Genomic DNA, 15,878 nt, shown 5'->3' with positions numbered 1-15,878 from the left:
AGGCTTCAAGGGAACCCTTGGAGAAGCTTCCAAATACAATTTATTTGAAGGAATAGGAAATATGGCCAATTCTCTGAAAACTCACACTTCTCTATGCAATGATTATATTTGAGATTCAGTTCAGTTCAGTTGCTCAGTCATGTCTGACTCTTTGCGACCCCATGAATTGCAGCACGCCAGGCCTCCCTGTCCATCACCAGCTCCCGGAGTTCACTCAAACTCACAGCCATTGAGTTGGTGATGCCATCCAGCCATCTCATCCTCTGTCATCCCCTTCTCCTCCTGTCCCCAATCCCTCCCAGAGTCAGAGTCTTTTCCAAGGAGTCAACTCTTTGCATGAGGTAGCCAAAGTACTGAAGTTTCAGCTTTAGCATCATTCCTTCCAAAGAACATCCAGGACTGATCTCCTTTAGGATGGACTGGTTGGATCTCCCTGCAGCCTAAGGGACTCTCAAGAGTCTTCTCCAACACCACAGTTCAATAGCATCAATTCTTCGGTGCTCAGCTTTCTTCACAGTCCAACTCTCACATCCATACATGACCACTGGAAAACCATAGCCTTGACTAGATGGACCTTTGTTGGCAAAGTAATGTCTCTGCTTTTGAATATGCTATCTAGGTTGGTCATAACTTTATTTGAGATTAATAACACTTAAAATCTATCCACAGAAATATTTGCTGATTTAAGCAAACTGCTATCAGCCATTTTCACTATAAGTGTGTTTATTAGAATGTTATTCTCAAGTTCAACAACCACAAAAACATTTACTGTGTGCTCAAGCTAGATCATCCCACATATGTTTGAACAAATGTCGAACAAAAGATCTTTTGTTTCACATATGTGAAACAAAAGGCCTTTTGGAAAATATACTTTCTAGGGCTGCTGCTGAATGCACATCTGAGCATCCTGGGACTACTGTGGTCTATGTCGCGTAACAATCTAGTATAGCTCCTCCTCAGCTACTTTAGGGGCTAAGGAGGTCATTTGTCACTACTTGGGGAGTTGGCAACACAGGAAGTCTTATTCATTAGACTGTGTTTCCAGTAAAGTACATATAGCTTTCTAAGGCAAAGGATAATTCTCCAAATTTTATGCTCAACTGTATATTATGCTTAAGAGTAAACAATAAATTTATAACAAAACTGACAGGGTTCTTTTTGAAGCAGGAAAACTATGATTCTGTCTTTTCATTCTACGGTGACTCTAACAAGCTGAGTGAAAGACCAACTGCATGAGTTAACACTAACCATTTCTGGCAAAACTGACCTTTGACCCGGACATCACTGTACCGCTGGAAGTGGTGGTAAGCAGCTTTCCAGGGGTTCCGATAGTGACGGAGCAAAGTAATGGGAGGTCTTGGACGAACTGGGACATACCTTACACCTTCTTCATCTATTTAAACGAGAAGAAAACGAAAACATTATATAGCTTACTATATATTTGCAACAATATTTCTGGTACAATTTCTGCAGATGAGCTGTAAGTGAAATCTAGCTATTGTAAACGGCCTCAGGGATACACTCCTAGCTTAAGTGGGAAGCTTTCCATGACAAAAGTTAACTCAAGTGAGCGTTACCAATATACTCCTTGGGAGGAGACTTGCGCTTCTCTGCCTTCACCAGAAGACTCTTGGCAGTGGACTTCTCGTCATCAGTGCTGTTTGTCTCCATCATATCCCCTTCTTCCGTTGAAATCACATGCTGCTGCTTCCGAGGCTTTTTCCTTGGCGAAGCACCAGGGGGTAAGTCACTTGTAGGCATGGACAGGTTGTTAGCCAGCAATGCAAGAGACGGAGACGCGGCGTTGGCAGCCAGAGGGGGAACTGCTGTCACAGGAAACAGGGTGTACATGTATGAGAGCCCAAACACGGTGGAGTGTTCGCCGACTTCCATCAGGGAGAGTTAACAAAGACAGAAAGAGAGCCGGCATTACACTTGCCCAGGACCGTGCTAAAGCACGCTAACTGTGGCAGAGGTTGCCCACTGCTGACACCTCACACCTTCATCTCCCTTAGTCCAAGTACTCCTCACCCTGAAATGGGCACATTGCCACTCAGCTCAAAGACCGTATACTAGTTTCCCTTGTACGGTATGGCTATTTGAAATGAAAATCCTAGTGCTTTGCAGAAATTTTAAGAACTTTCTTTAAAAGAAAGGAGGCCTTACCCACTCTGTGTCTTCTTCCTGTGACCCTGGAACTCAGATGGGATAGCTGGAGTTCCAGCAGCTATCTTGAATCAAGAGCATTAGGGTCAAATGCTAGGGGTGGTAGAAGCCTGGATCCCTAAAGATTTAATGTAATCCACATACCATGCCCGGACTGTCTGCCTCAGGATTCATTTCAAGGGAAACAATAAAAACTTACATGTTCAAGCCACTATATTTTAAGTCTTTCAGCAGTGAATTCTAGGCGACAACCCATCACCTCAATAATAAACTTCAATAATAATCTGAGTAAGTAGACAGTATTGTCCCTGAACTTAACAATGGGAAAATGTGGCACACATCACACAGAGAGCAATGGAGAGCTGGGCACTGCGAAAGGCGGTCTGGCTTCAGAGCACAGCCAGTTGGTGCCTCTAGACAGAGCATGCTCAGCACAAAGGCAACAGCGTTTGCTTGGGCTTGTGTGGGCCATACACCTGGCGGCCTGCAACCCATGACGAGAACGCGCCTCAACTCTCCCACTGCCTCCTTGGTTCGTCCTTTCCTTCTACCGTTCCCCAGCCACCCATCCCAACAGTCACAGCCTCAGCTCTGCCATCTAATCTCGATTTCTGACATCTGACCTTCCGGTCAAAAGCAACTCTCTTTCCAGGTCACGTCTCTTAGCAACTCACCTCCAATTCCTGTACACCATTAACAACTATTTTCCACTAATCATAGTAGTTTTTTTGCTGCCATTCATCCCTCTAATATCTCCTCACTCCTATCACTGGGTTTTAGCTCTCCTATCAATTTTATCCACTAACTGTCCCTTCTCATGCTGTACTGCACTCACTGAACAAAAGGCACAGCAGGTTAAACCCAACTCTCCAACCAAGTCTACACCTATGCAGCTGAGGGCAGCCAGAGGAAAACACACAGCAATGAAACAGGCATCCTGATAGCATGCTTGCTAACCTCAAGCAGGCCGGCACCCTCCTGCATCTGCCAAGTCCATCTGCCCTCCACACTTCCCATACTGCCCTTTCCCTCAGCTAACGCCTATGCTTCCTATTTGACAGAAAGACACAGACACCATCAGAAGGAAACGCCCACAAATCCCCACCACATATACCCACTCACCTGCACGGTGACCCGGCACTTCCTTTCTCTCTGCGCTTTCAGGAAAGGCAGATTCCCTCACATCCAAGGTAGGGCCCACCCACTCTCACCTCCTCAGACATTGCCGCAAGAATTCACCTTTTTCCTGCATCATCAGTTGTCTCCTCTTCATTGGCTCACTCCCACTAACATACCAAACTCATCTGTCCTGTCCTAAAAATAGCTTTTGGGACTTCCCTGGTGGTCCAGTGGTTAAGAATCCACCTGCCAACGCAGGGGACATGAATTCAATCCCTGGTCGGGGAAAATCCCACCTGCCACAACTCCTGAAGCATACATGCTTAGAGCCCGTGCTCCACAAGACAAAGCACCACAGTGAGAGGCCTGTGCACCACAACGAAGAACAGCACCCAGAGAAAGCCCGTGTGCAGCAACGAAGACCCAGCGCGCCCACAAAGAACACTCTCTTGGTATCAGTTCCCTTCAGATACTGGCCCTCCTTTTTCTGGTGCTTTGCAACAAGTCCCTCCAGGGCTGTTTATACTCAGTGTCTCTCACAGTTACCTCCCAGCGTTCTCTGGAACCCACACCCACCGTGCTGTGGCCCAATATGACTACATGGCAGCTGCTCTTCTCAACATCCGCATGACCTTCACGTTGTTATACCCAACGGTCGCTGCTCAGTGCTCTCCTCACTCGATCTCTCAGCAGCTGTGACCCTTGTCCTGGCTTTCCAGGACATCACACACGCCATGTTTTATTCCTGTCACTCCAGCCTGTCCATTTAGTCTCCTTTGCTGGTTTTGGACTCTTCTCCCTTCTCAAAATGGTGCAGTGCCCCAGGGCTCGGTTTACAACTACTTCTGTTTCTTATCAGCACTCACTCCTCAGAGGATCCTATCCATTACCCAGCCAGGCTCATGGCTTTAAACATAACTCATACATACAATGGCAACTCCCCAATTTACACCAGCAACTTAATTTTCTTCCAAAAGCTAGGCTTACAGATCAGACTACTTGAAGTCCACGTGAAAGTCTAACTCAAACTCACCAGAGCAAAAGCTAACTCCTAATCTCTCCCCACACAATGGAGTCCCTCTGCTGTACTGAAGACGAGGGTTTCCAGTTTTGTGTTTGTCCTCGGTCGCTCAGTCATGTCTCACTCTTTTGAGACTCCACGGAATGTAGATTGCCAGGCTCCTTTGACCATGGAATTTTCCACACAAGAATACTGGAGTGGGGTGCCATTTCCTACTCTAGGTGATCTTCCTGACCCAGGGACCGAACCTGTGTCTCTTGCTCCTCCTGCGGTGGCACGTGGATTCTTTACCACTTTGCCACCAGGGAAGTCCTATGCTTCCAGTTACTAAGATCAAAACCTTTAGTTTCCTCTGATGCTGTTCCTCACACACAATATCCCTCTTTAAAGAAATCCTCTCAGTTCCTCAATAAAACATCTATACTCTCACCACTTCACACCACTGGTACTACTACCTTGGCTGAAGCTTTCACTGGTCCCTGCTGTTAGAGCAGTAGCCTCTAAACACATCTCCCTAATTCTAATCTTGTTCCCAGTCCTTTTTTCTACAGAATCACCAGAGTGGTCTATTAAAAACAGAAGTGGCTCAAGTTCCTCCTCTACTCAGATCCCTCTCATAGCTCCCAGCTCCCTCAGCAAAGTCAAAGTCCTTCCAGAGGCTCCTAAGCTCTCACAGTCCCGACCGTGTCTCTGGCCGTCTCGCCCGCTCCCCTCGTCTACTCAGCTCCATCTGTCAACGCCTCTGTGCTATGTGTTGAGCACAAGAAGCACGTCCCTGTCTCAGGCTTTCACATTCGCTGCTCTCTTAGTCTGAAATGCCTTTTTCTAGATACTCTCGTGGCCAGCACCTCATCTCTTTAATGTCTCTTACTCAAAGATCATTCCTTTGATACAGCTTTCCCTTTATAACTCTTACAAAAAATCACATCTCCAGCCATAACTTCCCCTTACATTTTGTCCTTTATTTTACTGTTTACCACAATAAACTGTGGAAAATTCTGAAAGAGATGTGAATACCAGACCATCTGACCTGCCTCTTGAGAAACCCGTATACAGGTCAGGAAGCAACAGTTAGAACTGGACATGGAACAACAGACTGGTTCCAAATAGGAAAAGGAGCAGGTCAAGGCTGTATATTGTCACCCTGCTTATTTAACTTCTATGCAGAGTGCTGCTGCTAAGTCGCTTCAGTTGTGTCCGACTCTGTGACCCACAGATGGTAGCCACCAGGCTCCCTTGTCCCTCGGATCCTCCAGGCAAAAACACTGGAATGGGCTGCCATTTCCTACATCATGAGAAATGCTGGGCTGGGTGAAGCACAAGCTGGAATCAAGACTGCCGGGAGAAATATCAATAACCTCAGATATGCAGATGACACCACCCTTACGGCAGAAAGTGAAGAGGAACTAAAGAGCCTCTTGATGAAAGTGAACGTGGAGAGTGAGAAAGTTGGCTTAAAGCTCAATATTCAGAAAACTAAGATCATGTCATCCAGTCCCATCACTTCCTGGCAGATAAATGGGGAAACAGTGGCTGACTATTTTCTGGGCTCCAAAATAACTGCGGATAGTGACTGCATCCATGAAATTAAAAGACGCTTACTCCTTGAAAGGAAAGTTATGACCAACCTAGACAACATATTAAAAAGCAGAGACATTACTTTGCCAACAAAGGTCCGTCTAGTCAAGGCTATGGTTTTTCCAGTAGTCATGTATCGATGTGAGAGTTGGACTATAAAGAAAGCTGAGCACCGAAGAATTGATGCTTCTGAACTGTGGTGTTGGAGAAGACTCTTGAGAGTCCCGTGGACTGCAAGGAGATCCAACCAGTCCACAATAAAGGAGATCAGTCCTGGGTGTTCACTGGAGGGACTGATGTTGAAGCTGAAACTCCAATACTTTGGCCACTTGATGTGGAGAGCTGACTCATTTGAAAAGACCCTGATGCTGGGAAAGATTTGATGCCAGGAGAAGGGGACGACAGAGGATGAGTTGCTGGATGGCATCACTGACTCGATGGACAGGAGTTTGAGTAAACTCCAGGAGTTGATGACAGACAGGGAGGCCTGGTGTGCTGCAGTCCATGGGGTCGCAAAGAGTCGGCCACGACTGAGCGACTGAACTGAACTCTTGCCAGAATGTAATCTCCAAGAAGATGGGAGATGTGCATGATCTGTACAAAGTGCTTGGTGAAGAGCCTGACAGAACCAAGGCTGGTGCTGAGCCCTGCAATTTGAGGAAGAACTAGGGTCAGGCTCCTAGTATGGAAAGGTAAGAGGAACTGTCTAGAAGGGTGGCAGAGCAGATGAACAGCATTTCATCTCCCCTCCAGGGTGACCCATAGCATCTTTCAACAGAAGTGCTGAGGTATCATAGGGTGTTACCATAGGATGTTTCATGGCATTATAAATGAAAATAAATAAGCAAATAAATGCACAGCAGATTTACAGACTGTAGGCACAGCATAACTACGCCTCTTAACTGAATGAATGTTATGGGAGGTGGGGCCTTCATGCTGAAATGGAAGAGGGTAAGACTAGGTAACTACAGCACAAAATGACTTGCTTTTCACTTTGGCTTTGTCTGTTTTATATAAATTCATACACTGAATGTTACTTTTATAGTCAGGAAAAGTAAGACTGCACAATAAATTATGAAAAACCAGAAAACAGGGACTTCCCTGGTGGTCCAGTGGTTGAGAACCTGCCTTCCAATGCAGGGGACTGGGTTTGGTTCCCTTGGCAGGGAACTAAGAGCCCACCTATCGTGGGGCACCTGGGCCATGTGCTGCAGTGAGAGATGTGGCAGGCACAGTGACGATCCTGAGTGTGTGCCACAACAAGGACCACAGCCAAAACACGCCCCAAAACAACGAAACCAACAAGCAAGCAGATGCCCAGAAAACCAAGCGGACAGAAAGAAAGCCTCTAAAGCGACCTGCTTTTTCACAAACTGGAAGTTTAAAGTTGAGAAGAAAAGAAAAAGGGACAGTGGTACTTCTGAGATTTTACTAATCATACATATGTTAATCAAGAGACTATTTTTAACAATGCAAATCTTACTTTATTGCATAAACAAGGCAAAAAATGCTGGCAGGAAATAAATCATAAATTAATCAGCACTTAGCTATAATCACATTGAGAAATGAAGTATTACCTGCCATATCAATCAACAAGGATGTCGCACGCACCTAGCTCTCCAATATAACCAGGAAGGAGAACTATATCTGTGATCCAGCAGCGGTCAGGCTGCAGCCACTACCTGTGGTGAGCACTGAGGAAAAATGAAGGATCCTGGCCACAGAGAGCTGAGATGCATATGAAAGCAACGACTTCAGTGAGCTCAGACTCTCTCATCTTCCTACATACAGAAAAGCACTGAATTCCTTAACTTGAGATATCTGGTTTTCTTCAATTCACAAAAATATCTTCACAGTTCAGACTACCTGTCCCATGTTGCAAACTTCTATATAACCCGACTCCTCCCCCTGCCTCCTCAGAGCAGTTCTTGAAGGGTCACTTGAGATGCTGTCTCCCAGGCTAAAAGTCCTAAAAATTTCCAATGAATAAAACATAACTCTCAACTTTTAGATTATGACTATTTTTTAAGTCGACAGTATTGTGATCCTCTTCATATGGTAATACTTCCTTAATGAATGTAAGAAGCTATGTTTAAAAATACTCTTGGGGAAACAATCTTTTCATTGATTTGGGTGAGAAATAAAATTAGTTACAAAAATGGCAGCAATATGGTTTTAGTTTTGAAAAGGATGCTTTCTTCTATTTATTAAAAACTAATGAAATGGAAATTTCAAATGGGCATCTAGGAGTCAGGCTTCCAGACTGAGGGTCATACAAGAGTTTGGACTCTTGAGGAGAGTAAGAAAAGGGGAAGAAGCAATTGCCAACAAAGAGTATCCTACAAATGGACTTACCAGAAACTGGCCTCATGATGTCCATTGGTTCCACTTCTTCTTTAACTTTTATCTCTGGTACAGGAGGGCCCAAAACAGAAGAGAGACTGCCACCCACGGCTGCTGACGGCGGAGGGGCAGCGGCAATGGTAGTGATGGGTGGAGTGATGGGAACTGCTCCAGGAATGGTTGGAAGGGCAACTGCTGGTTGTGACGGGGGACTAGCTGCTGCAATCATAGTTGGAATGGCTGGTGGAGGCTGCTGAGTGGTGGGTGGGACTGCAATGGTGGGCTGATCACTATTTTGACTAGACATGGTCTCCATAGACACAGTGACTGGAGTGGCCATTGATACGTGGATTTCTGACTTGGGTTTGGCACTGAAAAACAAAAGCAAAAATGACGTAGCAAACAACAGAAACTTTACTTAACTTGGATCATCTCAGACGTGAATATTTGTCCACCACACAGTACAACTAAAACTCTATTCCTTGATTTTAGAAGCTGAACTTAAAGGTAACTTTTACAGGGAATTCAAGTTTTAGAACCATTGCCATCAAGTCTTTATAGGCAGTAACAAAAATTAACTTAGAAAACAAAGGGCAGTTTAAACAAATCACTGAAAGTCACTTCACTGAAAGGCAATCAGGTTTCATCAAGCTAGTGTATGTTCCCCCCCAAGAATTTGTTACTGTGTATGTTGCCTTGGGAGCTTTAAAACCTGAGTAGATGCAAAACAACACAAACTGAGAATAACTTCCCTCCACTTTGCATACCCAGCCCTCTACCCACAGGCACCACTCTTATAACCTTCCAGTATATGTTTCATCGGAGATACTTCAGACATCTACAAATAGAGTGTTCAAAACTGTATTGATTTTTGTCAGTTTTACATGACACAATTAATGTCCTTATAAATTCTTCTCATTTTTTAAGTCAAATATTTCATTTAACAGCTGTAAAAGTTTGCCTATTTATATTACTACTACTGAAAATTCAAAAGTATCAAATGCAACACAAGATAATACCCCTCAAGCTCAAGGCCAAAAACAACTGGACTTGTATAGGCAAAAAATTCAATATTGACTGAGACCTCAAAAAATGAACTAAACAGGAATCAGAAATCTAAATGCAAAAATGTAAAACCATGAAAGTTTTATGATCAGAGTTCTTTAGACATGATACTAAAAGCATAATCCATAGAAGAAAAAAGAAGCCAGATAAATTGGGCATCATCAAAATTCAAAAATTCTGCTATGCTAAAGACCATTACAAGAGGTTGAAAAGACTAGGCATAGATTGGAAAAAATCCCCCAAAAACCATCTGAGGGGTGCATCTCAGGACAGGGTACTAAGTAAAATAAGCCAATCACAAAGACAAAGAGAGCTGGCACTCTATATACCTGGCAGGCTCCACATCTGCGGATTCAACCAGCAGGAAATGGAAAATATTCAGGGAAAAAAAAATTTCAGAAAGTTCCAAAAAGCAAAACTTGAACTTGCTGCTTACTCGCTAAGACATACACAGCAATGACACTGTACGTATTGTTAGTAATCCAGAGATACATAGGTTACATGCAAATACTGTGCCATTTTATATAAGGGGCTTGAGCTTCTACGGATTTTGGTATCTGCAGTGGTGTGGGTTATGGAAGCAATGCCCCAGGGATATCGAGGGGTGATTGTTCTGTAGGACTCCATTTATATGAGGTACCTAGAGTAGTCAAATTCATTGTAAAAGAAAGCAGAATGGTGATTTCGAAATGTGCACTCATCTCCTGTGGGAACACCAAAATCACAACTAGCTGCTGAACAACCACCGACAAGAGGATGTTTGAATCAAAAAAACGATACCCCATGTCCAAGGACAAAGGAGAAGCTGCAACGAGATGACAGGAGGGGCACAATCATGTTAAAATAAAATCCCATACCTGCTGGGTGGGGGACCCACAGACTGGAGACCCAGAACACCAAAGAAGTTCTCCCACTGCAAAGGATCTAGGCCCCACCTCAGACTTCCCAACCTGGGAATTTGGCAAAGGGATGGGAATCCCCAGGGAATCCGACTTTGAAGGACAGCGGGCTTTGATTACAGAACTTCCACAGGACTGGTGAAAACGGAGATGCCTGCAGGGCACAAACAAAGCAACGTGCACACCAGGACCCAGGGGAAAGGAGCAGTGGCCCCACAGGAGACTTGAGGCAGACCTGCCTGTGAGCATCTGAGGGTCTCCTGCAGAGGCACGCGTTGGCAGTGGCCTGCTGCAGGGACAGGGGCACTGGCGGCAGCATCCTGGGAGGTGCATGTTGGCACAGGCTGTTTTGAAGGTAGCCTTTAGCCTTACCATAGAACCTGAAGGACTCTGGGACTGGGCTGCCTCAGGCCAGGCAAATAACAGGGAGAGAGCACAACCCCACCCACTAGCAGACACTGCATTAAAGAGTTAATGAACCTTGTCTTGTTGAACATGAAGACCTATAAGACCTTTTAGAACTAACAACCAAAAAAAATGTCCTTTTCATTATAGGGGACTGGAATGCAAAAGTAGGAAGTCAAGAAACACCTGGGGTAACAGGCAAATTTGGCCTTGGAATATGGAATGAAGCAGAGCAAAGGCTAACAGTTTTGCCAAGAGAACGCACTGGTCATAGTAAACATCCTCTTCCAACAACACAAGAGAAGACTCTACACATGGACATCACCAGATGGTCAACACCAAAATCAGATTGATTATATTCTTTGCAGCCAAAGATGGAGAAGCTCTATAGTCAGCAAAAACAAGATCGGGAGCTGACTGTGGCTCAGATCATGAGCTCCTTATTGCCAAATTCAGACTTAAATAGAAGAAAGTAGGGAAAACCACTAGACCATTCAGGTATGACCTAAATCAAATCCCTTATGATTAAACAGTGGAAGTGAGAAATAGATTTAAGGGACTAGATCTGATAGACAGAATGCCTGATGAACTATGGACGGAAGTTCATGACACTGTACAGGAGACAGGGATCAAGACCATCTCCATGGAAAAGAAATGCAAAAAAGCAAAATGGCTGTCTGGGGAGGCCTTACAAATAGCTGTTAAAAGCAAAGGAGAAAAGGAAAGAAATAAGTATCTGAATGCAGAGTTCCAAAGAATAGCAAGGAGAGATAAGAAAGACTTCCTCAGCGATCAATGCAAAGAAATAGAGGAAAACAAAAGAATGGGAAAGACTAGAGATCTCTTCAAGAAAATCAGAGCTACCAAGGGAACATTTCATGCAAAGATGGGCTCGATAAAGGACAGAAATGGTATGGACCTAACAGAAGCAGAAGATATTAAGAAGAGGTGGCAAGAATACACGGAAGAACTGTACAAAAAAGATCTTCACGACCAAGATAATCACGATGGTGTGATCACTCACCTAGAGCCAGACATCCTGGAATGTGAAGTCAAGTGGGCCTTAGGAAGCATCACTACAAACAAAGCTAGTGGAGGTGATGGAATTCCAGTGGAGCTCTTTCAAATCCTGAAAGATGATGCTGTGAAAGTGCTGCACTCAATATGCCAGCAAATTTGGAAAACTCAGCAGTGGCCACAGGACTGGAAAAGGTCAGTTTTCATTCCAATCCCAAAGAAAGGCAATGCCAAAGAATGCTCAAACTACCGTACAATTGCACTCATCTCACACGCTAGTAAAGTAATGCTCAAAATTCTCCAAGCCAGGCTTTAGCAATACGTGAACCGTGAACTTCCAGATGTTCAAGCTGGTTTTAGAAAAGGCAGAGGAACATCAAATTGCCAACATCCGCTGGATCATGGAAAAACCAAGAGTTCCAGAAAAACATCTATTTCTGCTTTATTGACTATGCCAAAGCCTTTGACTGTGTGGATCACAAGAAACTGTGGAAAATTCTGAAAGAGATGGGAATACAGACCACCTGACCTGCCTCTTCAGAAATCTGTATGCAGGTCAGGAAGCAACAGTTAGAACTGGACATGGAACAACAGACTGGTTCCAAAGAGGAAAAGGAGTATGTCAAGGCTGTATATTGTCACCCTGCTTATTTAACTTATGCGCAGAGTACATCATGAGAAACGCTGGGCTGGAAGAAGCACAAGCTAGAATCAAGACTGCCGGGAGTAATATCAATAACCTCAGATATGCAGATGACACCACCCTTATGGCAGAAAGTGAAGAGGAGCTAAAAGCCTCTTGATGAAAGTGAAAGAGGACAGTGAAAAAGTTGGCTTAAAGCTCAACATTCAGAAAACGAAGATCATGGCATCTGGTCCCATCACGTCATGGGAAATAGATGGGGAAACAGCGGAAACAGTGTCAGACTTTATTTTGTGGGGGCTCAAAAATCACCGCAGATAGTGACTGCAGCCATGAAATTAAAAGACACTTATTCCTTGGAAGGAAAGTTATGACCAACCTAGATAGCATATTCAAAAGCAGAGACATTACTTTGCCAACAAAGGTCCGTCTAGCCAAGGCTATGGTTTTTCCAGTAGTCATGTATGGATGTGAGAGTTGGACTGTGAAGAAAGCTGAGCACAGAAGAATTGATGCTTTTGAACTGTGGTGTTGGAGAAGACTCTTGAGAGTCCCTTGGATTGCAAGGAGATCCAACCAGTCCATTCTAAAGGAGATCAGTCCTTGGTGTTCTTTGGAAGGAGGGATGCTAAAGCTGAAACTCCAGTACTTTGGCCACCTCATGCGGAGAGTTGACTCCTTGGAAAAGACTCTGATGCTGGGAGGGATTGGGGGCAGGAGGAGAAGGGGACGACAGAGGATGAGATGGCTGGATGGCATCACGGACTCAATGGACGTGAGTCTGAGTGAACTCCGGGAGCTGGTGATGGACAGGGAGGCCTGGCGTGCTGCAATTCATGGGGTTGCAAAGAGTCGGACACAACTGAGTGACTGAACTGAACTGATCTGTCTTGCCCATCAGGGTAAGACCTAGTTTTCAGGATGGTTGCACAAGCCTCTTATCCTTATCCATCAGAGGGCAGACAGAGGAATCAGTGCTACAATACCACACCCTCCAGAACAAAAACCACATCGCAAAAAGCTAACAAAAATGATCACAAGGGTCAGAGCCTTGTCTAACCCAACGAAGTTATGAGCCACGACATCTACGCAGGGCCGACCAAGGTGGACAGGTCATGGTGGAAAGTTCTGATAAACCCTAGTCCACTGCAGAAGGCGACAGCAAACTACTTCAGTATTCTTGTTTCGAGAACCCAGTGAAAAGTATGCAAAGGCGAAAAGATTAACACAGGAAGATGAGTGTATATACATACACACCCCAGGTTGGCAGGTGTCCAGTATGCTACTGGCGAAGAGCAGAGAAACAGCTCCAAGAAGAATGGAGAGGCTCGGCCAAAACAGAAATGCCACTCAGCTGTGGATGTGTTTGGTGGTGAAAGTAAAGTCTGATGCTGTAAAGAACAATACTGTACGGGAACCTGGAATGTCTGGGTCATAAATCAAGGTAAACTGGACATGTCAAGCAGGAGATGGACCAGAATGGGCAAATTTAATTCAGATGACCATGATATCTATTACTGTGGGCAGGAATCCCTTAGAAGAAATGGAGTAGCCCTCTTAGTCAATAAAAGAGTCTGAAATACAGTACTTGGGTGCAATCTCAAAAGCGACAGAATGATCTTTGTTCGTTACCAAGGTAAACCACCCAACATCACAGTAATCCAAGTCTATGCCCCAAATACTAACGCTGAAGAAATGAAGCTGTACAGTTCTACGAAGACCTGCAAGACCTTTTAGAACTAACACCCCTAAAAAATGTCCTTTTCATTGTAGGGGATTTGAATGTAAAAGGAGGAAGCCAAGAGATACCTGGAATAACAGGCAAGTTTGGCCCTGGAGTATAAAATGAAGCAGGGCAAAGGCTAACAGAGTTTTGCCAAGAAAAAAACACTGGTCATAACAAACACCCTCTCCCATCAACACAAGAGATGACTACACATGGACATCACCAGATGGTCAATACTGAAATTAGACTGATTATATTCTTTGCAGTCAAAGATGGAGAAACTCTATACGGTCAGCATAAACAAGACACAGAGCTGTCTGTGGTTCCAATCATGAGCTCCTTATTAAACAATTCAGGTTTAAATTGAAGAAAGTAGGCAAAAACCACTAAGCCATTCAGGTATGACCTAAATCAAATCCCTTATGATTATACAACAGAGGTGACAAAGAGATTCAAGGGATTAGACCTGCCAGACAGACTGCCTGAAGAACTATAGATGGAGGTTTGTAACAAGGTACAAGAGGTAGTGACCAAACCATCCCAAAGAAAAAGAAGTGCAAGAAGGCACACTGGTTGAGGTCCTATAAGTAGCTGAAAATAGAAGAGAAGTGGTAAAGGGGAAAGGGAAAGATATACCCATAGGCAAAGCTATGGTTTTTCCAGTAGTTATGTATGGATGCAAGAGCTGGACCATACAGAAGGCTGACACCGAAGAACCGATGCCTTCAAACTGTGGTGCTGGAGAAGATTCCTGAGAGTTCCTTGAACTGCAAGGAGATCAAACCAATGAATCCTAAAGGAAATCAACTCTGAATATTCATTGGATGGACTGGTGCTGACGCTGAAGCTCCAATGCTTTGGCCACCTGATGAGAAGAACTGACTCATTTGAAAAGACCCTGATGCTGGGAAAGATTGAAGGTGGGAGGAGAAGGGGACAATAGAGGATGAGATGGTTGGATGGCATCACAGACTCAATGGACATGAATTTGAGTAAACTCTGGGAGGTGGTGATGGACAGGGAGGCCTGGAATGTTGCATTCATGGTGTTTCAAGAAGTCAGACAAGACTTAGCTACTGAATCAACAACAGAATCATATACATTGATAATTGCCTTTGAGTAAATGGATTAAATGCACCAATCAAAAGACAAAGACTGGTTGGCCGAAAATAAAAACAAGACCCATGTGAGACCTAGGGACACTTACAGACTGAAATTAAGGAGATGGCAGAAAGTATTTCATGCAAATGGGAATCATAACAAAGGTGGAGTAATAATATCTGTATCAGACAAACTTTAAAACAAATATTGTTATAAGAGAAAAAGAAGGACACTGCATAATGCTCAAGGGTTCAGTCCAAGAAGACAATATAACAAGTATCAATATATATGAACTCAACATACGAATACCTCAGTATGCAAGGCAAATACCAACAACCATAAAGGGATAAATCGACAGGAACAATAGTGGGGTAGGTTAACACCCCACTTTCAACAACGGACAGATTATCTGGTAGAAAATTAATAAAGAAACTCAGGCTTTAAATGACACGTTAGACCAGATGGATTTAATTAATATTCATAGAGCATTCCAACCAAAAGCAGCAGACTACATATTCTTCTCAAGTGCGTGTGGAACATTCTCCAGGATTGACCACTTGTCGGATCACAAGGTGAGCCTCGGTAAATTTATGAAAACGGAAATCATATCAAACATCTTTTCTGATCACAACTGCTATGAAATCAGAAATACAGTACAAGAAAATAACTATAAAAACACAAACACATGGCAGCTAAACATTATGCTACTAAACCAGCAATCGAATCACTGAAGAAATTTAGAGAAAATAAAATAATACTTAGAGACAAATGAAACTAAAGCACAATGGTGCAGAA

The 15,878-nt window shown here is 44.0% G+C and overlaps 1 protein-coding gene across 11 annotated transcripts in view; it reads right to left on the bottom strand.

Annotated features, from left to right (window-relative positions):
* Window positions 1–15,878, bottom strand: part of SAP130 (Sin3A associated protein 130) — a 73,550-nt gene that overhangs the window by 11,107 nt on the left and 46,565 nt on the right. For 7 of the 11 annotated variants that reach the window (XM_042243591.2, XM_042243592.2, XM_015093301.4 and 4 more), the window contains 3 exons: window positions 8,240–8,598; window positions 1,578–1,826; window positions 1,268–1,393 (listed from right to left, as the gene is read on the bottom strand). In XM_042243591.2, the coding sequence (XP_042099525.1) occupies window positions 1,268–1,393; window positions 1,578–1,826; window positions 8,240–8,598 (734 nt within the window). The remainder of the gene's footprint in view (window positions 1–1,267; window positions 1,394–1,577; window positions 1,827–8,239; window positions 8,599–15,878) is intronic. The other 4 variants (XM_015093302.4, XM_060411072.1, XM_060411071.1 and 1 more) reach the window with 1 other exon arrangement.

Source organism: Ovis aries, chromosome 2, assembly GCF_016772045.2.
Source record: "Ovis aries strain OAR_USU_Benz2616 breed Rambouillet chromosome 2, ARS-UI_Ramb_v3.0, whole genome shotgun sequence".
Classification (NCBI taxonomy): Eukaryota; Metazoa; Chordata; class Mammalia; order Artiodactyla; family Bovidae; genus Ovis; species Ovis aries.
The sequence above is the reverse complement of the archived record's forward strand: the minus strand, read 5'-3'. Positions and strand labels throughout refer to the sequence as shown.